The 27,103-nt window shown below is 43.0% G+C and overlaps 1 protein-coding gene across 20 annotated transcripts in view; it reads right to left on the bottom strand.

Moving 5' to 3' along the window:
* TACC2 (transforming acidic coiled-coil containing protein 2) overlaps window positions 1-27,103 on the bottom strand; it is a 150,538-nt gene that overhangs the window by 96,252 nt on the left and 27,183 nt on the right. For 18 of the 20 annotated variants that reach the window (XM_074590240.1, XM_074590248.1, XM_074590242.1 and 15 more), the window contains 2 exons: window positions 24,412-24,584; window positions 7,913-13,675 (listed from right to left, as the gene is read on the bottom strand). In XM_074590240.1, coding sequence (XP_074446341.1) covers window positions 7,913-13,675; window positions 24,412-24,584 — 5,936 coding nt within the window. The remainder of the gene's footprint in view (window positions 1-7,912; window positions 13,676-24,411; window positions 24,585-27,103) is intronic. The other 2 variants (XM_074590259.1, XM_074590261.1) reach the window with 1 other exon arrangement.

Raw genomic sequence — 27,103 nt, 5'->3', positions numbered from 1 at the left:
CCAGCTCTAAAGTGACGTTAAGATTATCCCTGTCTATAGGCAAATACAAATATTTGTGATAAACTTGCAAAAAACAAAGAGGCAAACCAGCAATGCCTATGTTTGTTCTGAACAATAAGGCTGCACCATGCAACTAATCTGCAAGAAAAGGTGCCTGTGTGGTTTTAAATCGTTCTTTGTGAAAACTAAGTGCCCATTTTTAAGGCCGTTTGCAACAACGAAAACCAAGCCAACATACTTCCGTTTTTTTTAAAATTAAAGAGGAGTTTCTCTCTTGCGTTTCCTAAGCAGAGGTTCACAGTCAGACACTCTGCAAAACCACAGACCCAATTAGCTGCAGCGCAGCTTGGCGGAGGTATCCACGCTGCTTCTGTAACAAACACCTGAACTTTATATTCCCACTACTCTCCACATACAAATTGCCCGCAACCACCATTTGCGGTGGTTGAAAATTAGGTTGTGCAAGTCCCAGCGATTTTTATTGGCGAGGCTTTGGGATGGCAGTCTCTTTAAATTCTCAGACTTTTACTTTAACCTTCTGCTTTCAAATAAAGGAAAGTTCAATGTTAAACCCATTGCACTGTGGAGGATCAAAGTGATGAGAAACTGACATTTTGCAAATTTTCAAATAAATAAGGTCGATCTTTAGAAAACCCTAGGCCAGACTCGAAGCCTTACAAATTCCAGTGATAACTTCTCTAGCAAAAATTTTATTTGGGGTTTCTACCAGAAGAACAAGATTTGAAGAATGCTGTGTGAAACAGAAGTTTCATGTACCATCACAGCACTCAAAAAAAGAAAAAAAAAAAAAAAAAAAAGGATGATGTGAATAATCTTGGAGATTTTCAAATATTCAGCACGAATTAACTACATTTTGACTCATTTAATGGCTCTGTTGAGAAGGGGAGATGGAAGTTTGAAGTGTCCATTTATTTTCATGACAGCTAATTTTTTTTCCATAGTTGTTAGAAATACATACATGCTTTTTGCTTTCATTCCAGGAAACAAATCCAGTCTTCTCTGTCTGCTGCAGAGTTATTCTTAGCTGGCTTTGATATTTCTATCAGCTAGGAGAGCATAACAATGTTATCATGCTAACAAATTCCAAAGATTTTACATAAGCTCTTGAATGCCTTAAAAAAAAAAAAAAAAAAAAAGGCTTTATTGATTACACTGTTTGTGTTTCGTTAGCCAAAGGAGCTAGGAAAAACAGGCTGACAAAGAATAAAAAAGCAGTTTGATGAGTTTCAGTTTCACGAAGCAAGTGCTCCTCCGTGTTTTTCAGAGCATCATTTACAAAGAGAAGCCAAGCTTTACAGCTTTGACGTTGGAAAACACCAGGTAGTTCAGGCCAACAAATCATTTAAATCTTACTTGCCTACCTACAGCCTATTTTCTTAATTTGATTTTTTTATCAGTTGAAACAATTAGACACCTCCCTTATTTAAGCAGAGCAGGATAAGTGGGAGTATAGCGCTTCTAGGACGGTCTGGGTGAACAAGGATCACAGACTGTGCCACATTCTCCCTGGCTGATCTCTTCAAGGCTTGGGGCCAAATTCTCTGCTCCACTGGAGTGATATCAGCAAAGAATTTGGCCCAACATCTACTGACTTTAAGGGTAGGCTGCAGCCATAGCCTTTTCTCACACAGCTGCCTTACCAAGAGGTAAAGGAAGGAAATTAGTGAAATTCAAATGGAAAAGACCTTGCAGAGTCTTGGTGCACTTTTGGACCGCTGGTGATTTTCCTGAGGACCATGGATGAACGGGGAAGGTGCCGCGCAGGGAGAGAGGGAAGAGGAATGATTAAGCCTGATTAACAAAGGAGAGCTGATGAGGAAATGCTTAGTCTGGGAGGAGATCCCAAGCACATTTCAGCAAGGAGAACAAGATTAACATAACATACTAGGGCTGGTTCTTGACAACAGCACAAAGTGGTGACACTCAGCATTTCACAGGGATCTGAGAATCCAGAACAATTAAGCCTTTGATTGGAGCAATTAACATTTCTTCACTTACTGCAATTTGAGATGCAGAGATCCTTATAGGGCAAAGAGACTCTTCTGTAAGACTTAACCTGTCAAATACTGGTCAAGGGAAGTATAGATGAGCAAAGTGCAACCAGACCCATGTAACAATTTTTGACTTTTCCCGAGTACCCAAATGTCAAGGAATAGCAATACCTAATTAAGCCCGACCTGCTGTCAACAATGCACACCTGAGCTTCCATATACCTGGAACAATATTGGTAAGACAGGCTCCAAGGACATCAACATAAAAGATAGCAGGAGGAAAAACAAAAAGCAAAGGATGAGGCAAGTACCATGGAGTTCTGGTTCTTCAGACACGTCTCCAGAGGAGTCTATTTTGAGAAGCACCAGTGCAACGCAAGCATGCCAAAACGCCAAAAAAACTGGAAGGAAGCCACATCCCAAGTCATGGAGAATATGCCTGTGTCTGTAATTGCTGCTTTTAGAGCTGCCCTCGGCAGGGTTCAAAGCTGGGGCTAATCCTACTTTGCATATTCTATTAGAAACAGGGACAGTGGAACTAGTTCTGTGGTATCTGATTTTGCAAGAAGCCAGAAGATACAGAGTTGGAATAGAGAAATTATGGGGATCTGTAGGATATGCAAAAACAATTTTGGGAAAATAGGTAGCTTACTTGGAAGAAGAAAGGTTGAAAAATACATCTGGGGAAAGCTAATAGGAAAAAAAAAAAAGTAATCTGAAAGTAATTTTTAACTTAATGAGAAAAGAAGACAAAAATTGATGCTGAACTGCCTGTCCCGACATTGGACAAAGTATCAGTGTCCTTGGTGAATTTCTTTAGCAAATGCCTACATTTGATTGAATAAATGTAATTTCTTGAGAAACATAGAAGGATGTGTGAAAAAAGCAGCTCATGTATCATCCACCCATGTCAATACCTACCTTATGAATATGTGGCTAAGGCTCTCAAGAGCGTTACAGAATGTTTTCAATACAGCAAGAAGTACCAGCAACGATTTACTTTTGTGTAGCAGAGGCATATGAAAATAAAATAAACCAGCATGCTATCACGTACCTAGTTTTCCATTGATACGTGCTTTGAGGACAACAGGGCATACGATCAAATCAGCATTTTATAAATACTTTACACTGACATAGACGCTGCCTAAAACCGCAGTCAGTTCAGTCAATGGCATCCATTAGAGTAGATGGCAAAACTCCCTTCCACTTCTTAGAAAGCATATGAGATGTCTGTTGAGTAAGAGTGAAGTTATCTCAATTTTACTCTTCCATGAATAGAAAAATACCAGAATAAATATCACAGACTTCACACAGACAAAATTCCCACAGAATTCCCCATGCAGTTAATTTAGTTAAGGACTGCAGGCTGAGCTTCTGCCAACTCCAAAAGCACAACTGTACGAAAAGTTGCACCTATGGAGGGTAACAAGGACTGTAAGATGGGAAGGAAATAAAGAGAAAGAATTTAGATGCAAAGGGAGACGGGCAGGAGAGGCAAATAGCCTGATTAATTTTGTGCATTTTATTTATGTGTAAATCACCTTCAGCTCTTTTTCCTTCCGTTGCACATCTGAGTTAATTTTGAAGTTAAAAAAATTAGGGACATAAAGAAAGCTGCATAATCACTGTTTTGATAAGTGTCCTTTTAACTCCAAACTCTTGTTTTCAGATGCTAACGACACAAAGCCTTAGTGCTCAAAACCCACTTGACTGATCTAAAAAGCAGTTCTACATTCCATACCTCATCCAGCAAGACTGTTAAAATATTTAATGCTGTATTTGTTATGCAGACAAAAAAGACCAAGCCAGTATTTACTAAGGAGTGAACACTCTTTCCTGACTTATTGAACTAGCCAATTTTTGATGGCAAGAACAAAGCATGAAGCAAATCCAAAAGTATGTCTGGACCACCTTTAGAGATCTTGTCTGACCTATGCATAGGACGTAAAGAATGTTTTTCAAGTATCTTTGCTCATGCCAACTGCTTCAGTGTACTTCCCAGATAAGAATATTGGTTAGATTTAGAAGTGATGTGAGTCAATGCAACAGAACTCTCCATTCTCTAAAAAGCAATGGCAGCAATAGGAGAGCACATACAATAGGCTGCTATAGCCGGGAAAGGGCCCTCCTGGTGGAGTTTCTTGCAGGGTCAAAACTGTTACTAAACATTTGTCCCCAAAGCAGCACAGTGCCACAGCCTGCTCGCCCTTCACGGCTACCTTTATGTGCCACTCGTGTAGTGCGGAGCAGGTCGAGGTACCCAGCAAGGAAGGTTCAGGCACCACAGGGAATGAACGGGCACCTACATGAGTACAGCTATGAAAGCACTGCCTCTTGTCTATTGATCCGCAGAGAGAGGCTGGAATAAGGATTGCTTCTGCAGCATAAGCTCCAGAAGAAGTCAACTCCATCTGCAGTAGCACCAGCAGCTCCGGGAGCACCGAGCCCGCACGGTGCCCTCCTGCTCTTGAGGCAGGTGAAGGCACTGGGTGTATTGCTGGGCACTGGAGCCGGCACAGCCCATTCTGCTCTGCGCAGCAAACCGGTTCTGCCGAGGGGTGCAGAGGAGAACCTCACCTTACTGCAGAACGAGTGTCATTGCTTGCAGGGTGCTCACGGCTCCTCGAGCTCTTCCCTCACCAGCACGCCCAGCCCCAAGCCCAGTCTGTGAGCATCTCCGCAACCCTAGAACACCCGAAGGCCTGGGAACAAGCTGAGCGTTTTGCCAAATCAACAAATCAGGGAATGATGCAATCTGGTCTCCGTACCTTACAGATGCACATCTGGGAATGACTTCACAGTCTTCACTTCAAAAAGCTCCCTTGGCACTTTTTCCAAGAGACAATGGCAGTTTGCACGGAGCAGCCAGCTGAATTACAGGAAGTTATCAAAAAACTCCACGCCACCTCTAAACATCCCTAAAATTTTGCCATCATTTACAATTTTGTTCCGTGCTCTGCTCAATGTCTGCCACAGCCGGTGATGCAAACAGGAGCATTTCAGTGGCATAAGGTATAAGGATTCCTGTACATACATGAACCTCCTTTCTCTCTCCATGAAAGAATGAGGATGAATGGGTGTAGGCATTACAAAAGGAGATAAAAAGCACCCTCAAGTCCTGGCTGATCTTGCTTTCTAAGTAAAACTCAGACAGTAAAATGGAGCGGCTGGATGCCCAATAGTAAGTGGGAAGGATGACATTTTGATGCCCAGATGTGGCCATCACGAACACAGGTTTTCAGTCACAGATTCGGCAGAGAGATGGAAATGTCAAAACCGTTAAAGAAAGGGTAATTTTTCACTCCTTTTCAGTGCTGACAGACAGGTTTGCCAAAATCCAGCCCTTCCCTACCTCTGCTAATAGCACAGCTGTACTTCACAAGGAAGTGGAGCTAATGCTTCACCCACAACTTCCTTTCCAGAAATAATTGTTGTTTTTACAGCAAGTTATTGGTGCTGTACTGTTGCCTTCAGACACAAAGGCTCTCCTTATCACTTGACAACTGTCCCACTCCTAGAGGAGCTGGGGGCAGGAGTCACTGCAGACAGTTCTTGGATCTACTGTTTGTCACAAGACCACCCTCCTCCCGGTGCCATAGTCACGAAGGAAAGAATTTCCTCTATTTCCTCTACGGCGAGAAATCCTAACAGGGACTTAAGAGTCAGATCACACAACTTTGCCCCCTCACCCACAGTTCAGGGGGGTTTCAACATCAGAGATGTTGTAAGAGATGGAGCTATACAGAGGCAGCAGAGGGGGGAGAAAACAATGCTGAAATAATTCAGAACATGCCATTTCCTTCTCCTAAATAGAATATACTTCTTAGTACTATTTATTTTGAGAGCTGAGGAGGATTCTTTCTCCCTGGAGTTCTTTCCATCAGGCTCAAATCCCCACAGCCAGCTCTCAGAAATGTGCACCTTTTTTTGCATGGTTTTAATAGTTTATCCTCTGTAATGATTAGAGGGCAACAAAAAACTGGAAACGACTCTGCAGCAACAAGTGTTGTGACTGGAATACACAGGGTATGGAATACAGCTTGAAATTCAACTATACAAAATGGGTTTTAAGCTCAGAGAAGAACTGGACTGGTGTTGGACCCGCCGAAGACAGACCAGCCAGCTCAACTAATGCATTTCACATCCCTTTCGTATTATAAATGCCTGTTCCTCTAAGAAAGGAGCCTGATCAAAAGCAGAGGCTCCTCCTCTCTACTTTTGAGAGTCCCCAGTGTTTAAGTTACAACCCCGCAGCCGCGCGTGGCTCCACAGCCAGTCCCTCCTGACACCCGCTATGTGTGTGACACCACTTACAGCTGCGGTCCAAAGGGAGCAGCTGCCTCCCGATACAAACCCTCCCGCTGGAAAAACAGGTGATAATGAATTCCTAAAGCATACGCAAGTATTAAGCAACTACCCCGTGAATTGCCAGCAGCTGTTTCAAGAACCCTGCCCTGCTTGCCACAGGTATTTATTTAAAGTATGATACCCGCCCTGATATAAAACACATGCGTCCACATATGCACGTACCGCCCCGTAGTCCCTTACGGCTTCTGAACCCGGCCATGCCAGTAATTTGTTTGGTAATTTCAAAGCTACCCACTGTGAAGCTTCCCATCATATAAAAGGAAACAGAAAGGAAAGGAGCTAGAGAGAAATAACAGGGTCTAATTTCCTTGTCATTTTATAGACAGATCCTTATAGAGCAAGTCATATAGCTGTTCAGACTTCCGACGCTTCTAATAATCTTCTAATGTACACTTTGCTCACACAATTAGGTCATATTCACTCTCCGTCCCAGCCTGACATGCAACAGGAAGAACTCCCCCACATCCTCACAACAGAAACACTTCAGGTATTTTCATTTACAATATCATTTTAACCTTTAAGGAATGTGGCACTGAAATATTTTCCTTCCTTGTTCAGTTAGTATCATCTAATTTTTTAATAATACTTAGGAAGATTCCATCTATGCAGATGTTCTCTGAAACAGTTCAGCTTTTCGCTGTACCCTTCTGCTCTGCTGTCGTCTCTTGCCTTCGCAGTTACAGCTTTAGCTGCGGCCTCTGGTCCGGGCAGGAGAGGGACAGCGTGCGAGAAAGTTGCTGAGGAGACAGAGGCGGCAGTGACATGACTAGATAAAGGGAAAGCACCTGTTCTAAGACACCACAATTCTTTTGAATGAACTGCACATCAAACTGAGAATTCAGAGAACGAAGTAGAAACTCACCAAAAAAAAAAGTCTTAACTTTATTAAAGCAGTTGCTGCTAGGTTTGGAAAACAAAAAAAACCCCAACACCTCTCTGGCTCCCCAAATCCCAGCTAAGAAGAATTCACATCTGAAACAACTCCACGTCATTAGACACACTGAGTAACACAGTGATCAAAGGCACTGTCAATACAATTACACTATACGGCAGGATAAGAGGGAGGCCGAGACAACTAACAGTGTGAGTAATTGGGTTATACTGTAGGCTTGTTTTTAAATACTGCAATCCACCAAGTGAACGCTGCAGGTCTCATTTAACTGGGTCACCAAAACTTCAGCAAAAGCCTACTAACTTAAGGCTAGGAAGCGCTATTTGTTTGCCTAACTTTAGGCTACGGGATGTGAACACTGGGAAGCGTAAGCAAATCCACGCAGGTAAGGGCAGGAATCTGGCCCAGCAGATGGAACAGGTAAGAACTGTGCTCCTCAGCTTTTAGGACCCCTCTGCCCTTACAAATTATTTCAATTCTCTTCCACATAGTCCACATTTAGAAGCAACAGAAATTTACGAAGAGAGTAAGTGCCGTGCCCTCCCAAACCGCCCAGACAATGGGTCTCCACCTTGAAAATTGTACCCCTGCCAAGCCCCAGGGTCCTGATAACCATTTCATAGTAATTTAAAGTAAATACCTTTCCGTAGGTAATCCTGCCACGGCCACGTCTTGAAGTTCATTGAGGTCAAGGTCCTCAGGCTCAGTTAACGCAAGCGGTGATAGCTTTCTTTTGGCATCCTGAAGTGAGCTTTCATGTTCTGAATTCAGCGTGCTCGGCTGATTTTCAGCAACAGGGAGATCAGTACATGCAGAATGCTCATCCTGCTCCATCACAGGAACGCTTGGAGAGTGATTTTTGTACCGGTCTGTCTCCTGCTCTTCAGTGCTCCTGTTTACAGCTAAGTCACCCTCACCAGTGACTAACATCCTTGCAGTACCTGTCTCAGGGATGTCTCCAATTTTTTCGTTACCTGTTTTTGCTGTGCTTAACACTGTGTCACTGTTCTCTTTTACATCTCCCTCAGTCATGCTGCTAGATTCTAGTTTAGAGTCAGTTTGGAAGCAATCATCCTGGCTTATTTTGTTTTTTAAGTAATCTATTAACCCATGCATGGTCACTGCCTTTTCTTCCTGCGCATCTTGTGAATTCTCCAATGTTTCCAAGCATTTCCTATTTACTGGATCATCCTGTATCCTCTGCGTATCATTCTGAGACTGAATGTCATACATAAAATCGCTGCGAATGTGCGTCTCCTGATTTTCCCCAGGTGAAACATTAAAATTGTCTGGCAATTTTTCATGATTGTAAGATCCTCCCAGGACAAACGTTGAAGCTGCCATGTCAGAGAAGCTCTTGGCAGTGTCTGTGTCGTTGTACTCACTCTTCTCCTGTTCATTTGGCTTAGGATCCTGGCACTGTTCAGTAGGAAGACTTACATCCTCTTCAGATGAAACTGGTTCTGCATTACACTCTGTAATTAAGTTATTTCTCTCTGCGGTGGCAGCATCTTCTAAGTCACTCTTCTGTGCATCGCCTGTGGAGCTAGCAGCTACCGTGGGTTGTTGCTTACTGTCAGAATATGCAGGGAAGTTCTCAGCTGCTGCCCCATCAAATGAAGCCGGTCCTCGCTTCTTTATCTCTAAGCTTATTAGCGATTCAGGATCAACGCCACCAGCACACCCGCCTGCCTGCCTTTCCATCTCACTGCTCTCTGGATGCTCAGTGGTTTTTTCTGGTTTTTGCAGGTTTTCCGGAGTGCGTTCAGCGGGTGTAGCGCCATCCAACCCAGGGACCACTTCTGAACAGCTACCGGGCTGCCTATTTTTCTCAGTGTCCTGGAGACTTGCTGGTGGCAGCTCTGCCACTGTGTTTTCTTCTTGCAGGGATTTGCCTTTGGCAGCTTTGCAGGAAGTCTCAGTAGCTAAAGACAACCCTTGCCCCTCGGCTGCTGAGGTGCCCTCGGGAGCTCCTTTGCCCGCCTTGTTTGATTCTGAAAAGTTCTCAGCACCGCCCGGTTCTGCTGTGTCCTTGGCCACCGGACTCTGCTTGAAGCCTGCATGGTTTTCAGACAGAAGCTGGGGTAATTCAGCACTCAGTGTGCTGTGGACCGTTTTTTTAAATATCTGGCTGATATGTTCCCTAAAGTCTGGGAGGCTGGAGCCAATGTCCAGAGAGCTGCAAGTCAGAGCCTCATGCTCCCTTCCAGAGTTCTCCGCAGACTGCTCGGAAATCTCTGCCCTGGTTACGTTAGTATTCTCTTTTGAAAGCTCTTCCATTTTTTCTGAATTCCCAGGTTTCTCTAAGATCTCACCGTACTTGTCATCTACGCAGATATTGGTTGCAATTTCCTCATTACAGCCTTCTTGTTTACCAACAGATGAAAGGCTCAGCAGCTTCCCTTCTAGAGTAGGGAGAGCTAAAAGAGACTCTGCTGAACTGTCACTTTGCTGCTCTTTGAAGTTTACCTCACTTTTTGTTTCTTTGGATTTAATTGCAGATACCTCTTCCTTCAGCTTCTCAGAACTGAACTGTGATAAGTTTCCCGCACTCTGCCCCACATTTAAAGCCTCTGGCAGGGCTAAACTTGTGTCTCCATCACACTGAAAACTTTGGTCTGGAACATCGTTTTCATTCACACATATAATCCCCGCAGAGCTGTTTTCTGAATGTGCTGGTTTACCTGGGCTTACCCTGGGTGAAGGACCTGAGTGCGCAGACACCTGAGAACCTGCAGCAATCTGCAAATTAGAGTTACTTTCTACGGCTTTTTGGCATGCTACAACTTCCAGCTCATTAGTTAGTAATTCCCCCCCAGTACCGTTGTCCGTATTGTTTCCAGGTTGCTGGCTGGGATGGTTGAGCGCAGAGATCCCTGTGGAGAGGGCTGTAAAATTTGCTTGACAAGAACCAGGCTCCTCTGGTGTCTTTTGAATGCAGCTGGATTTATATGACTTATCGGTGGGAATTACTTCCCCCTGTGCCCGTAATGGTGAAGGAGATCCTTGTGCCCCTGGACTTTTATCACTTTTGATATTGCTTGTTTCTGTGACAGAAGCACTGTCCTCACAACTTATCTCCATGTTTCCATCTTTCCGGATGATTTCCCCATTAGCAGTCAGACCTTCAATCTTTTCTGACTTTTTTGCCATTAATGGCATTTTCCCTGGAGTTTCTGGATGACATATTTGAGGATCATTTTTCTCAGAATTATCAGAAGCATGTGCTATTTCTGTATCACTTGGCAAAGCCTGTGATATGTTAGTGGCACTTGCTGAATTCTGTGTCCCTGGAAGAGCATTTATAGCAGCAGCACGGCTTTCACCAGCATTATCCTTTATCCTGCATATGCTGCCTGGCTGTTCATTCTTGTCAGATTCTTTAGAAAATGTATCGGTATGACATGCTGCTTCATGCTGACTAGCTGAGATCAAAGAATTATTATCCTGCTCGGGCTTGTCTGAGTTTTGCTTACTGCGGCAGTTTTCTTCTGCCTTGAGATCAGTTTTGTTTTGCTCATTGCAATCTTGCAAATTAAGCATGGTCACACCAGAAATATTTTGTCCGTGTTTGCTGCTGCACCCGTCCTCTGACACCACGGCACCGCTTTTATCCATGCCCTTTTCTTTTCCTGTGTCAGAGTCGCATTGGATCGGTGCTGGACCTAGCACAGAAGATTCTTTATTAAGGTTGTTTGAAATGTTTAGAGGTATTTCTGGTATGTTGCTGTGATTATTTAGGTCCAATGGCCGTTCAGGTTTTAGAGCCCTTTCTTTGTGTTCCTGATCATCTGCTCCTGTGACAGTTGTCAGGCTGCTTTGCTGCTTCTGTTGTTCGAGTCCTGTATTCGAAACCCAGTCACGGTCACCAGCAACAGACACGGACTCCTGCATTTGCTCTGCTTGGGGAAGAGCAGTTGGAACATCTGCATTTTCCTGCAATTCTCTGATACTGCACTCCAAGGCCTCCAAAGAGCCGCACGTGTCACTCTCAGAGGGGCAGCTGTTGTCACTGATGTGTTTGTCACCCCCTTCTTCCATGTGAACTTGCCGAGGAGCGAGTCCTGAGGTACCGACTGCAGCCTGGGAGGTTTCTGAACAAGCCATCTGCAAATTCTGGTGACTTTCTGCAGCCACTTGCTCCCGCTGAGCCTGCACCAGCACATCTGATTTGCATTCACTTCTCAGTGCCAGATCTGTGTCCTCCATGAAACTTTTCACCACAGTTTGGTGCTTCCCCTGTTGAAAACCCTCATTTTCTTTACCATCCACAGCACTGCTTTGTGCAGCTGCAGGTCCTTGCTCTGGATTGCTGCGAGGCTCTTCAGCGATGTGACTGATCTCTTCCTTGGTTTCCGAAACCCGTGAGGCCTCCTCAGTTTGTGCAGTCCCTGCCAACTCATTTAAGCCCTGGAGCTCAAGTTTTGATTTGGACATTTCTGCACTTTCTTCGGATTTGCTATAGCTCCCAGGCTTTTCTTGACTCTCAGTATTGCATTCAGATTCTAATGTAGTGTCTCTAGCAAAAGCCTTTTCCCAGGATTCATCCTGCTTACTCTGCTTAATATTATTGTTCTCAGAGTGGAGGAGCGGTGAACTGTGTGCATCAGCTAAACAGACCGTTTCAGTCCCGTTACAGCCTGGCTGGCCTGAAGTTTTGTCTTCTGCCTCAGTGTTAAAGCAATCAAAACTCAGTAGGCATTCTTCCCTTGGAAACTGGGGTGAAGCCACCAGCTTATTCTCCAGGTCATTGGTGGCAGCTGTTTTCTCTTTACTCATTAGTTGTTCAGGTTTACAACCAAAAGACTGTGAATTGTCTCCAGGTGATTTAAAGTTACTGTCTAAATTCAGAGGCTTTCCCCCAGCTTCTTCCCTTAGGTCACCTGTTGAAGTCTTTTCACAAAGACTGAATTCTTTGGGATTGTGTCCCAAGTGGGTGTTTTCCATGTCCTGGTGGTAGCTACTAACAGAGTTCAGCAGTAGTCTTTCTGTTCCACTTGACCCCTCAGGTAATTGACTGGTTTCTGTCACTTGTGCCTCCTCTGTTCTGATTTTCTTTTTTTCTCCTGTTAGCCTTGCCTCACTTTCCTTTTCATTCAGCTCTGTGGATCTGCTCAGAGAAGTACTTAATGCATCTTCTTCCAGTAATACTCTTTTATCTAGCAGGGAATTTTCCTTGGTGGGCTTGATAATGTTTTCTGTTTCAGAAAGTGTGGTGCTTTCTCTAGACACATCATCAGCTTTTATAATTTCATTGCTACTGGCTTCATCTTTTGGGCTTTCAGTCGTGACAGCTGATTTTTGTTCTTCCTCTTGCTTAAATGATAAAGGCACACTGAAATGCTCGGCACTAACAAGCTCATCCTCCTTTTGAAGCTCTCTTTGAAAAATGGGTTGTTTTTTTTCAGGGGCTGTTTTCACTGCTTCGCTCCTCATTGGATCTTGAGAGTCATTTCCAGGCACATATTCCCTCGAAGGCTCTTCAGGCTTTGGTATCAGGAAGAGATCTGGAGAGTTCGAAGGCAACTCTGACATTAAAGTACAAGCTGCTGATTGCTCCCCTTTGCTTCCAGATAGCTTTGCCTCATCCCCTTTAGCTGTTGTTACAGCCCCCATCTGTAGATTACAGACTTCACTCATCTCAGTGAAGCCCTGAGCATTCACAATTGCTCCAAATTTTTCACCATCTGAGCCTCGTGTTGCTGGGTAATTTAGGATTAAGGTTTCCTTTTTCATTAGCAGACCCTCTCCACCATCTGTGTTCTGTCTACCTTGCTGCATTACAGTCTGGGGCTGACCTACTTCCCGAACTCCTCGCTCCTGCTTGGCCTCCTCAGCAGTAAAATAATCTCCTGCTTCTTTACCCCGGGGAAACGTGCTGACATGTGGTTCCCTCATGCCACCCAGCTGTTCACTCTGCCAGACCGAGCCTAATTCACTCAAACTCATTTGTGTGGCTCCTTGCAGTTCTGTAATTGCTGCAGGAGGGCTGGGCTCTAGGCTTGGGTTTCTGGGATCATTCTCACTGTTTTCCATAGAAGTGGCAGCAACATTGTCACATTGTGGGCCTCTGTCCGCAGATTCGGCGTGTGTTACTCCCTCTTCTTTGTCATTTGCTGGACCTGGTGATGGCATTGCTTCATTGCAATTTGAGGTTGGTAACTTGTCGTTGCTGCTTGTGAGATCTGCTCTGGCGTGTTCTTTGGCACCGTCTGCCAAAGGCATTGAGACAGGCAGACTTCTCCCTCTTGCTTCTGCAGCCTGCTTTAAGAAATGAGAGTCTGCTTGTCCTCCTTGCTCTTGCAAGTTAGTGTTCTGTCCTGTCACCTCTGAAGACGCCATGCTTGAATTCGGATTGGATAAATCTTCAGCACTGTAGCTACTGCTGCCTTCATTACTGACGCTGCCAACAATGGAAATGTTTATTTATTTCATGTCAATAAAGAAGCAAAGAATATGAAGCAAAGAAGAAAAACAATTTGTGCCACTGGTGTTTCAAAGCCATGCAGTACATGCACTGAGAAGCTCATAATCTGCTTTCAGACCACCAGACAAAACCATCAGACACGCATCACAGTGACTTAAATGCTTGTTACTCTGGAAAATATGTCCCCAGTCTTAACTGACAGGCACCATGCTCATGGCATGCGTTTTAACCATTCCACACTCTGTCTTAGTTAAGTGTGGGGAGAAGGGACACACATCTAAGGGAGCAACATGGGGAAAAAGTGACAAAAATACTGGAAAAACCACCAGTACCTCAAAGAAACGTTTTTCATTCTGTTTCTATGAGACTACTCTGCGCAAAGCTAACGGCCGTGCAATCTGCAGTAACTGCTGTTATCTGGCTATACTTTTATTGTGTAGCAGAAGCTTAAGAAGGGCCCATCTGTTGAATGTTCTCTCCAACTAATCAGCAGAGTTGATTCTCACCAAGAGGTCAAAGGTCTCACCCTGCCATACAATGATACACACCCTATGAGGTCATTTTATTGCACCGTTTAATTTCAGGGCATATAAACTATAACCGTTTGTATGATCTCTCTCCCCACCCATTAAAGATAAGGTAGAAAAGAAATGGAAATGCTGATGATGTGGGTGCACTAACTGCAGAGAAGAGGTAGTTATTTTTAATATTTTTTCACATGCACTGTGTGGACCTCGGTTTCCACACCTAGGTTTGTAGGTGACAGACTAGCTTAACCTTGTTGTCTCCCTCACCTCCCCTGGGAAGCCCGAGCATATTTTCATTGCCTTAGGGAACATGGAGTGAAATATCAATTCAAAACTGAACATGGAATTGTACCTAGGAGCTTGGGGCACAATTTACTTAACATGAAATAATAAATCCTTTCCCCCCTGCCCCGATCCAAAGTAAGATGCACAGACAACAAACACATTGTCAAATGCTCCGAGGTGAGTGTGACTGCAGCGTGCTCTGGTTCCATTGCTGCAGCGAGAAAGGTCACTCATGGTGAGCCCATCACTGAAGCTTTGCCACAGCTTAGCTGTGCTACATTTCAGAAATTCAAAGTGCCCTACAAACTGGAGTTATAAAAGATGCTTAAAACACCTTCTGGAAAGCCGAGCATAGATTGGATTTTCAGTAATCTCCAGAAATCTGAGAAGCCTCTCTCCTCCGCCCACACAAAATATTTGACTGAAAAGTGAGTCAGTGATGAGCTCTCGGGTCCCTGCAGTTTAGGTCTGTGTTTATACAAACACTTCCCCTTCAGTAACTGTTGAAGCAGCACCGAAGCTCTTGGGCTGTGCTACAGTACACAAAATGCGCTTCCAGGTGGGGTCAGAACCCCTCCTTACACAGAGGATTACCCAATGCAACAACTTCTTTATGAAAGGGCTGCACATAAAACTGAACATGAGCCTGTCTTAGACCCTAAAAACCTTCTTCAGAGTCATTACAATGGAAAATGAACTACTCTTTAAAAAGCTACTGAAATTTGCCTATGTTTAGGGTAAGCCTCAAACCTAAGGTACAATATCTCTACCGTACAATTAATTTATAGTTTAACCAAGTTTCAGCAATGCTTGGCATCAGTTTGTACATTTAATTTATAACACCAACACATTTTATTTAAACTTTTAAAAATTCTTTTGCCCCAATTTTTTCTTTTCCTAGCACCTGAAAACACCTATCCATATAAAACTGACACTGCGAACAACACAGGTGGCAATGCAATATCTGGTATTTGTTGGATCATTGACAACACGGGGCACGATGGGACATGAGCAAACAAGGAGGTGCCAGGAGCCTTTCCCTCCCTGGAGGGAACAGACTTTATCATTTTACATTAATTTTGCATTCAGGGACTTTTAATTAGGAGAGGAAGGGCAGAAACCACAACACTGAATTGGGGAGGGGATGGAAAAGTGGGAGTCAATTGCCATTCCAGCTTTTTGTTCTTGTTGCAGGTTTACCTTGCTACTGATTAAATCGCTCATTAGCAGTTGTGTGCCCAGGGTCTTCAACCTGGAAGCATGCTCCTGTCAGAGGTATGGTGTTCAGGGGAGGGACAAATGTGGGTGCAGGTTGGGGGTTGTGTGAGGTCTTTTAACCTCTGTGAAACTGAGTGTTGGAAAAAGTAGAAAACACCACCTACAATTTCAGTTTCTCCTTATCACTTATCTTTAACCTCTGATTCTTTACTCCTTGTTAATCCCATGTGTCAACTGAGTTAGGAAAGGCACGGTAATAAATCTGGGATAGAAGCATGAGTAATGTTCATCATACAGTCCATACATCACTATATACTTGCATTTCACAGATTTCGGCTGACTGAAATTTCTCCAAGATCTTTACAGATATGACTTCTTTATTACATTAGACTTCTATTTGCAGCTATTAAATATGAAACAGCCCCAAACGTGTTTGAAGTCGTTAACTTTATTCGAATACAATCGCTGAAACCATGAACGGTCTACTGCCATGCTGGTAGCAACTTTGTAAAGAGTCATAGTAGTGACTTAGCAGGTTCAAGGGCAGAGGACAATCCTATGAACTAGGCTATGCAGCATTCTGAATCAACTTAAACCATTTTTCTGGTATTCAGTAATGCTGAAAACCTGTTCATTTTACTCAAGAGTAGATGAAGGAATCGGGACAACTTTGTAATTAATGTATGCTGAACAGAATGAAAATGACAGTGCTGACACGTGCTGTGACAGCAACTTAAACCCTAACTTTTGGAATGAAGTAGTACACCTTCATCGTCTGTGCTACTTCAGCCTGCTTCAATGTTTTATTCAGGATATAACAGACAATCGGAAGGTTCGAGATTCCAATCATCATAAGCTACGTCCAGACTGACCTGTTTGGATATCTCCATTTATGTTTTTCCTTCTGATGTAGGTAACCAGGAAAACTATATAGGGAACATATCCTACATCTTCCTTTTCATTTTTTGTAATCTTGCTTTTCTGTCTGCAAGACGCTGCTGGGGTTAGCCAAACATCTGTTGGGAATGACTTAAGCACAGTTGATCCTGCTTTAGGGCAGGAGGATGGACTAGATGACCTCTTCAGGTCACCCCTAGTCCCATTATCTTCCACTCTTTTTAAAGGGAATAACACTATAGGGAAATGACACCACATGCTGAAGATAATTCCCCTGAGTAAAACCCAATCTACATGAAAATCTATTGGCAATCAATAATTACCTGCAGGGAGCATGTATTTTCAGACAACCCATTCAATATGATCAACAAAGCTATGACCCTAAAAGTTGGGTTTTTTTAAACACAGGAAAATAAAATACGTTCTCTATTGTGAGATGTGTCTCCCACTATTCTCTTGATCTCTTTTGTTTGTAATCTGAATTAGCCTGATACAATTAAGGGAAAAATTCATACTGTAGGGTAATATTTAAAACAAAACATGCAAATGACAAAGCAGGAAAGAACATTAGAGTTCTTCGCAGTTCGTGTAGCGCTTAGGGGAGAAAGAGTAATTTTGCTAGGGATAATTGCTGCACTTAATTGATGATATGTTGAAAAAAAAAAGAAAATGCAGCCATGCAAAGACCTAGCTGCGTATGTAACTTGAAATGTGCAAGCGTCCCACTGCACTCAAGAGTTATCAAAGGAAACTCTTCCTTTGTCTTAGAATTTAAGCACACAATTAAGGATTTGCAAGTTCAAGGCCTTAACATACTGACCATATGAATGTTATCCTTCCAGTTGCGGCATCAAATAACAATGAGTTAAATCTTTGTATGTCTAAAGTGTTTGTTTTGCATAAATAATTACTGAGAAATTGCTTGTTTGGAAGGACGTTGCAAATTTACCAATTAATTTTTAATACCTGTAGTTAAGCTCTTCCACCTTCAGAATATATTGTGGCAAGTTCAAATTATCCTGGAACAATTTAAGAGTACTGCCCAGTTACTAAAATGTTTATTAGGACAGCACTGCCTGGTTTGTGTTTAGGGTGTGAAGCTATAAAGGATGTTAAGAAATCAATGATTTACGGTGCATCTCCCGTAAATACTGCTGGATTAAGAGCCACACCCAATGGAGCTATTAACACTTGAAGTCGCAACTTCCTCGCTCTGTTTTGGCATCCGCAGCAAAGGTAAGGGGACAGAAGATAAAACCAGCAGCAGCCAGACAAAGGCTCTCTGGCATTTACTATCTGCAGGGCTGTGTCTGGAGGGGTGGGAGGGTAGAGATGCCCAAAGATGTTAAGTCTACTCGATAAACAACAAGAAATAACGATCCAGCAACAGAAAATCATAGATCATTTAAAATTTCCTTTTCTTATTCCTTTGCTTTCCTCCTAAAATGTGCAGTAGTTGTCAAAAGAACAGGCAGCCTTTCCAACCCAGTCACACTTGTGAGGGAAAAACACCAAGTGCTGAAGGCCGTGAAACCCAGAGGTCACATACGGTGATGTAACTCCGAGCCGAGTGATGATATTCCCAGGCGTATAAGAGCCTGAAATCTGAGGATGAATTTAGAAAGCACTGGAGGGGATAGATGGCAGAGCCACCTCTGCAACCATCGCACACGTATAGCTGCTTCTCAAATCTTTGTGTTCCGTTTCTCCTGACACATGAGAGATCAGCATCTACATTTTGAGTTTACATGCACATTTGGACACACTGTACTGGAGAATTTGAGTTAACTTAAAGAATCCTGCACTTTAATCTGTCCCTAAGAGATCCTGAAAGTTAATTAGGAACATGGAAATAATTTCCACATTCCCTTTAAAAAAAAAAAAAAAAGTCAGAGTTTTAGAGGCAGAACAACTCACTATCTGAACTTTTCGGTGTAAACAAGCACATGAGAAATCCATCATCGCTAAAGGGCTGCAAACAGCAGCCAGCTTCCCCCACCCTCCCTGTATATCTAAGCTTTCAGGAAAAAGTGAAGCAGGAATAATGATCTATAAGATCCTCCTGGGAACTGTCCTGCCCTTCTCCCCCCACCCCCAATCACTTTTCACCTCCTTGTTCCATACACAGGAACAAGGGGCCTGCAATATTTTAAGTATGACCGAACTAAATTATTCTAACATTAAAAAAAGTCAGCTGTACTACTGCTGCAGCAAGCAAACACGGCCAGATCTTCAGTTCCAGTTCCACAGCCGGCTCCTGGTCTCCATCCGAGATATCCGGAGAGCCAGCAGGAAGCATGGCACTGAACGGCCGGTCCTGCAGGATGTGTGGCAGCTTCAGCTTGTCACTCTGCAGCGGCTCGGTGGGTCCCACAGGATCTGTGCGCAGCACTCCGGCCGGGAGAGCAGCCAAGTCCATCCAGGAGGAGTGCTTATTCCCCTGAACTACTGCTGGGCGTGTACCTTTTCAATCACTCTATCTGCTTCTCGCTAAACCTCCTGGAAAAAGTTGTCCAGCTAAGGATTCCCCAGGCGTTCTCCTCTGTGCGTGCACCAGGAGAAAGGCACGGTTACATCTCGCGCAGGCACCAATGCAAAGCCTCAGGCTTGCTATCTATCCTAGTTCTTCAGCATTTTTATTTCACGTGGAAAGTTTACAGATCGATTGCTGACGGTGGTACTTTTCAGCACACAGGACTAGTGAGAGGACTAGTGAGAAACAGGTAAAAAAAAAAAAATGCACCAAAACAGAGTATTTTAAAATAAGAGTCAGAAACATTTTGAATTACAAAACATAAGAATTTAAAAGCGACTGAAACAATTTTTGAGCACTTGTGGAGGATGGAAGAACGCCACCCAGAAGACTGGAAAAAAGCAAACGTGGTAGTTTTCCACACAGAGATACTCCATCCGAAGATGGCAGGTCAGTCATATGCTCTTAAGACTGTAAGAGTTCACTTCAGGGTGGAAAAGATGCATTTAAAGCAGCATACGGGAGCGAGTTAAAAATAAACAGCCTGGAATCTGAAACTTCAAAGATTTTCCGTTTATTGTCTTCGTTTCTATTTTGGCAGGATATAACTTAGAAGCCACCCAAAACAGGCATGTGCCAGCAGTCTCAGGAGTAAGGCTAAATAAAAAGTAATTGCCTGAGCCCCTGCCCATCTAATATGTTTCCTGATACAAGAATCTTGTGAATCCCTCCAAGCTGACTCATCCCTGTAACATTCATCTCACCAGAGTCATAATTTTGCACGCTGAAGCGTAAAGCTGTTTTAGCTTAGAATGTAAGTCGAAGTGTTCTCGGTAATCACGCTTTGAAAAGGAAGCCCTAAACAGCTGCAGCGATGCCATTTGTGAGCAATGCATTTTAAAAAACGCAAACTAGTCACAGAAGAGTATATAATGCCTAGGCTTATATTAAAAAAACCAACCAAAACAAACCAACCAGAAAACCCCACAAGACTGCACTTGCTGCAGCCAAACCACAAATATTCAAGCCCCAAGATAAGAGACCCCACCCCACGGTCTCCGTTACTACCGCTGGCCCATGCTAACACCAGTTTGGGCAGCTTCATGTGCTGGGTGGGTGACAGCGTAGCCTTGTGTTAATTAGCTGTACTCAGTCCATTGTTTCAAACCACATCAGTGTGTAACTACTTGCTCCTTCAGTTAACGGAGTCTTCCAAAAGGCCGCACGCAAGAATTGCTGACGCTAATGTAAACCATCACACACCGCTCCTCAGCCAGTGTTTGTTATTTTTCCATTCATGCTTAATACTTCTGTACCTGCTTATAGCCGGAGCCTGGAATTGTGCCTCCACTAAAATCCAGACCCACAGAGAGAATTATCTGGCCCACATCCTTGTTGGAGGACTTCTGGCTTCAGATCAGACTCTATTAACCAGTTACCTCTACCATCACTACTGTAGGAAGCAGAGAGATACTTGCTACTTTGAGATTAAAAAATAAGTATATTGAAAAGCTGCTGTTCTGAGTCTACAGTATGCTAAAGCACCACTACAAAGAACAGCAGGTTTTGAAAAAGAATAGCATGGATACGATAATTTGAGGGTCAAATTCTGCCACACCAAAGTCACCAAACAAATGAAAGAACAGAACTTGCTTATCAGTTTTGCAACACGGTTAGTAGACGTCTGCATTCTCAAAGGAGACTCCACCAGTGTTTCTTGCTGTGTGAAAATCCATGGTGATGTCTTCAGCCAAGACCTTATAGCTTTGTTTCCCACAAAGGCCATTTTCAATGGCAGGACTGCCCATCTTTGCCCACAGAATGAAGATACAAAGGTCCACCCATATGAAGACGTGAGACCGATGAGAAATTCTACAAGTCTCAGGTCAAATATTCAGGTGATGAGACTCAGAGAAGTTTACCATGTCCTTCCAGTACCGATGATGACACAGATCTGTCTGCAGGCTGTATTAAATGGTCTCCCATATCTGAGTGACTAGAGAAACTTGAAGCTGAAGCTTTCTTCTTCACACCACCAAACCCCCCTGAAAATTTTCATCCCTTTTCTTTCCTACCTGTGCCTGCACACACATTTAATCAAGAGTGGTTTCCACCAGATGCTTGGGTGAGAGTGAAAAAATCTGCTGCGTGGATGAATACAGCTTCATTCCTGGCTTCTTGATCTGATTTTCCCACTCCTTTTTTTTCTTGAAGGCAGAAGTAGAGGAAGATACTGCTGACCAGGGTAAAACAAACTGCCCTCTCCCAAAGTCCCCTCCTTGATTTTATGTATTCTGAAATTTAAAAATGAACCAAACATCACAGAAGCGATGGAGAGCTACTTCCTCGGGGCTCTTAGGTGGGTCCCTGCTGGTTTTGTGTACCTAAGTTCCTTATGTTTCCACAAATGAACGGAGCAAGAATGTCAGAAAGTTTAAGTCTCTGCATACTTCCTGCTGCTTTCTGGCAACATCTAAGAGTCTCTTACTCTTTAACATACTACACCATTTATATTCTATACCCATTTTGCAGGTGCAGAAAATACAATTCAGAGAGATTAGTTGCTTTGATAAGGTGGGAGGTTGTGTTGGGGCAGGGAGTCGAAAGCACGTTTTCCATTTTGAGTGTTTCACTGTGGTACTGCCCCCACCAGTGTCCTGGTAGCTAGTTAGAAGGGTCTTTATAGGCAGCCATTGGAGAAAGGTGTGAATATAGATCTTCCTTAAAATGTGGACGAGAAAGTAATTGTACAGAGATGCTTTCTGAGAAAGAAGAAGAAAATATACAATTCAAGCCCTCTGAGGTGAGTTCTGCTGCTGCTTCATTCACAGGAGGCAGTACGTAAGGCAGGTCTTAGCAGTTGGCACAAACACTGTATCAGGTGGATGCTGGTACAAATAGCCGTCAGTCGGAGGGTGTACGGGTGTTGCAGTTCTAAGAACACAGTCTAATACCTGTCTTTTTGCAGTTTCACAAACAACTCTAATTTTCAGGAATGTTAGTCATGATAGGCCTATTATAAAATCCAGCTGTTAGTAATACTCATAATTTCTTCTCTCACTTTTCCCCCTTCCCATAATATAACCTGAATACTGACAAGAATAGCAGAAAATTACTATTTTACTGTCACAAATCAGAATGCATCACGTTTTAAGTAGCTTACAAGAAATTTATATTTTTTTCAGTGAGGACAGCATTCCACACATACACAGTATAGTGATCACGCACAATACTGCTGAGAGAAACTAGAAGCTAGAGGATACCTGTAGTATTTGTTAACTGAAATAACAAACAAACAAACAAAATATGCACCTAAAATTCTCACCCTGTCCAAGTTTACATCACAACTTCAAACTCAATTTTTTCTAACTAGTGTGAATGACATCTAGGGCATTCCTCATTTGACATGAAAATGGAGAGACACTCTCAAAGACGTGAGGAACTAATCCAAGGAAGAGCTGTTTCAGTATACACCTGGTGCTAGATAGTAAAGTCATGGCACATTAGAAAAGAAATAGTCATACATCTCTAGGAAGGAAGTGCAACCTTTCATCACTTTAAACTTCAAGCCTAAATATCTTTATGATTGTATATTGACTTTGCCATCTTAGTCTTGCTCAGACTTTATTATTTTCAGTAGATAATTAAGATGTGCTAGTGGCAGTCAGAAGAAATAGAATTAATAGTAAATACCTTCCTGTGTGTGTGCTGAAGTACCACAGCCTACTGAACTGTAGGAGCTCCATAGCACAGCCAAACTCACTCTTTCAGAAAGTAAGCTGCTTTTCCTTGGTAAATCTTTTCAGATTATGTCACGTCTCCAGTTTCCCTGATGTGGCTAATTATGATCTTACTTAATACCTGCATTTGGACTTAAACTGCCACTAACTGTTGCATGATATCAATAATTAAGAGGAGAGGAGAGGAGAGGAGAGGAGAGGAGAGGAGAGGAGAGGAGAGGAGAGGAGAGGAGAGGAGAGGAGAGGAGAAGAGAAGAGACGAGACGAGACGAGACGAGACGAGACCTACCATGATCATCTAGTCCCACTGCCTGACCACTTCAGGACTGACCAAAAATTAAAGCATATTATTAAGGGCATTGTCCAAATGCCTCTTAAACACTGAAAGTCTCGGGGCATTGACCACCTCTCTAGGAAGCCTGTTCCAGTGTTTGACCACCCTCTTGCTAAAGAAATGCTTAATCTTCATAATTTCTTATTAAGGGAGAAAAAGGGTTTATTGCCCAGGTTTATTGCCTGGGATAGCATTAACTTAACAGCTTTTGAAATATTTTACTTGACTGCTGTTTGTTCTTGTTTTTAATTTCTCAGGTTTACATCTTTCAAAGACTGTGGCAATCAGAAGCCTGGTAGCCAGGCTTGTCGGAAACAGAAAAGGGCCCAAATCACACATACTCTACTTGAAAAGGATGTGCCAAATCTTTCTGCAGTGAATTCTCCAATCTTAAAGAAAATGAATGAAAACACTTTGAAAAGTGCCCATGGCCTAAAAATCCTACACATGGATCAGCAAGTTACTGCTACTCCTTCTAAGTTGTATTTATCATTCTATCGCAAGTAACATTGATGATCTGGAAAGTATTGAGCCCCACGTTAAAATCACACTGGTATTAGATAATTTCTTCATTGCAGCAGATGAAAACCCTAGTAGCGTGGGAGAATTCAAGTATTCAAGTAAAAAGTATTAAGATAAAATACTCAGATAAAATATTCCCTTTGAGATATTTAATAAAATCCAGATTACGCTACCTTCTGCCATCCTTAATAGCACTGAAGAATACCTGAACTCTGAAAGTGGTCCTATTTATTTAATCAGGTGAATTTTAAGACATTTAGAACAGTGTGATGCTAATAAATATTAGCTGGGTTGGCACTTTTTAGTAGGCTTGTTACACAGAGCTGAGCGTGGCATTTTGCAATTGTAAACAATGACGTCTTACTTCACAATCATATATGACTACAAAAGATTCTTCAATGTTTTTCTGTCTCAGATGAGAGTTTATTAGTATGAGCAAAAAGCATGGGAAGTTTAGGTCAAGGGTTACTACAACAGCTGGAGTTTATAGTTATGCAGTAAGGCGAGAAAGTCAGTTTGGTAAACAGTAAGTAGTCATGTTTTGTCAGGTTATTTTGAAGACTGCATGATCATCATCATCCATCAGGATGACAGATTGGGAAAATCACACAAGATAGATTTTGAGAAACACAGGAAAAGAAACTTAACGAACAGCCCCAACTATCAACAGCAGCAGGGCTTCAATTCTATCCACAGGAAGAAACTTCATTTCTTACCTTGTAGGTCCTGGAATTGATGGGGATATGCTCTCAGCCAGTTGCACAGCAGCAGGAAGAAGATTGGAGATGTCCTGACCTCCAGACCTTTCTACGCTGTTTTCCTGAGGACTCCTTTTCAAACCGTGCCCATTACCAGGAGGTTGGCCTAATTCTGAATCTTGTGGAGCGCTCTAGAATGAAAAAAGAACAATTTAAATAGCTATTTTTGGAGAATACATAAGCTTCAGGAGTTTTGTTCTGCCCACTGACAGACAACTTCTGTGGTAGATTTCAGTACTTCGATGGAACTTGCAGGTTCCAAAGCCAAGCCTTTTTTTTTATTCTTAACGACAGAAAAACAGAAGGAAGTGGTTGAGCCAAAAATAAATACTAGGAAAAGATGAGGGAGAGAAGAATGCAACAATTGTTTTAAAGCAGCCAGGGCCTTTACTGACCCAAGGAGGGTATCATCTTCTCTTTTTCCAAGACTGGCAAATGCTTCCTTGCTAAGCAAGTTTAAAATGAGAAAGGATGGAAACAGGCTACAAACTTTGACATTCATAATATTAGCAGTATCTTTGGAGTCAAGTTAGAGATAAAGCCAATGTCAATCAAGACACAGCGCTTGAATCCAAGTTCAGATTCTTTCCTTCCCTCTTCAACAAAGCTCAGTATGCCTCTGAACTGAAATGGAGGGCCTGATTCTTCCCCACGCTGCCTTTCTATAGTAATAGCTACAGGGAATGCTGCAGTTTCTGTAGTAATAGTTACAGAAATGCTATTACACAAATGTGGTAACGCTGCATCACCTCTTCTCAAAGGTAAATATTTACCTGGGATCTTCATCCATGGAGACATGCCTTTACATGAGTGGGTTTTTTTGTATTGTTTTGTTTCTATTGCAAACTATTACTTTTGCTCCAGGGAGGAAGAGTCCTGTGCAAGTGCCAGGGCTGTGACCCGTGGCGTGCCTGCAGATCCCTGGGGTTCTAAAACACCCCAAGGGGCTCCTTACACCAGGTAGCAGCACCTTCCTGCTGAATTTTTTTTTGGCAGAAGTATCTTCAGAAGGCAAAGAAGAGCTGGTAAGAGCTGCTTTGAACAGTAGCTGACGGTGTTCTTCAAGTGCAACAAAAGAACTGGAGAAAAACAATTAAGTGTAAAGCAAAAATTATGTCTGAATGAAGAAGCTCCATTTCAAATCCTCTGGCACATCAAGCAGTAGTGAAAGAGAAGGAAAACTGCTTCATCAGATCACCCTCAACGTACAGTCACTGCTGTTTTAATTCTTAACTGTAACTGTAAAACGCCTAAGGCACACTTAATGTAAAGACACGTAAGGCATGTACTGATGACAAGAGAACCACTTCAGAATAATGTCATAGATGAAAAGCACAGTACACAATTCCAACTCACCTCTTGGGTTTTTTTACTCTCAATTTTTAGGTTTATTTTGTTTGAGAAGTAGTCAATAAATTGCAGAAAGCTATTGTTTACAAAATTACACTTCTCTCTGTGAACACGGTGTGCTCTCACACAACCAAAGGCTGCCTGTGATCAGAGCCAGGGATGCCTGTGATCAGAGCCAGGGATGAGAGACACCCAGTGGACAAGAACAGCCCATGTAACGAGCAATTGAAAAGGTCAGGGCGTACTGAAAATATAAAAAGACTTCCTTTAGACTTAAGGCACATTTGATTAACTCCCATATCCTCTGCCTTTCCCTGGAGGAATGCCTTCACTACCGCTTTGTTTGCAGAAGTCTCCTTTATCACACCGCTTTCCGCTGGGATAGACCAAGGGCTCTTGGTTTCATGATTATTAAGCACTTACCCAGCATGTGCTGACATCTGGCATTTGCAATATTTATCTAAGTATATACGTTGGCCCCAAAACCACAGTATATGGCAAAAAAATACTAGAACATAAGATTTATACAAGGAAATTTGTTCCTTCCAGCCAGAAAAAAAATTATACAAATAGAGTTTAGTTAGCTTACAGGGCTCTGTTTTGCCTTTGGTGCTATGTTTTGGGCAGCTTTGCTTTTGTTTGCGTGAGAAAGTTTGCATGGAGGATTTATTTCGGCGTGCATACATGTGAGCAGAGAGAAAGAACTATGAAAAAAATGCATTATTAAATTAATTATCAGGGAAAAACGGAGCCATACGTGATCATGCTGGAGCACGTCCATGGCCCAGTCACCACTCACAGGCCACCAGTATACCCACTGCCCAGACCCCACCCCACCCCACTGGCCAGGCAACATTTAGAAAACACACCAAACCAAGGTGGGGGTATCTATATCTCGGCGGAAGAGGAACTCCTGGTGCAACCCCACGGCGAGTCAGTCTTCAGAGCTTGCACTGGCCCTGACCCACCAGGGAAGCAGGACAAGAGCAAGGCAGGAGGTTGATAAAGTCACAACAAGCCACACGAGGCAGCCACGGTGCCACGCTCTTACTTAGTGTATCACGTCTTACTGTGAGAGCTACAGTTGGGTCAGACTGGGAGGCCGGCCCCAAACAAATGCCTCGCAGTAGCAGCCAAATGAAGAATAATTTTCGGGCCACTTGCAGACAGAAATGATCTCCTTCCCTTTCCCAGCAGGGCAGGGAGGGTAGGGAGAACCACAGGAAGAACCCCAAGAAATTAGGCCAATTTACAAATTTGTCCAGATGCCTCTAGCAGTTGGCAAGAACAGCGAGAACTA

Source organism: Larus michahellis, chromosome 6 (assembly GCF_964199755.1).
Source record: "Larus michahellis chromosome 6, bLarMic1.1, whole genome shotgun sequence".
NCBI classification, from domain to species: Eukaryota; Metazoa; Chordata; class Aves; order Charadriiformes; family Laridae; genus Larus; species Larus michahellis.
The sequence above is the reverse complement of the archived record's forward strand: the minus strand, read 5'-3'. Positions and strand labels throughout refer to the sequence as shown.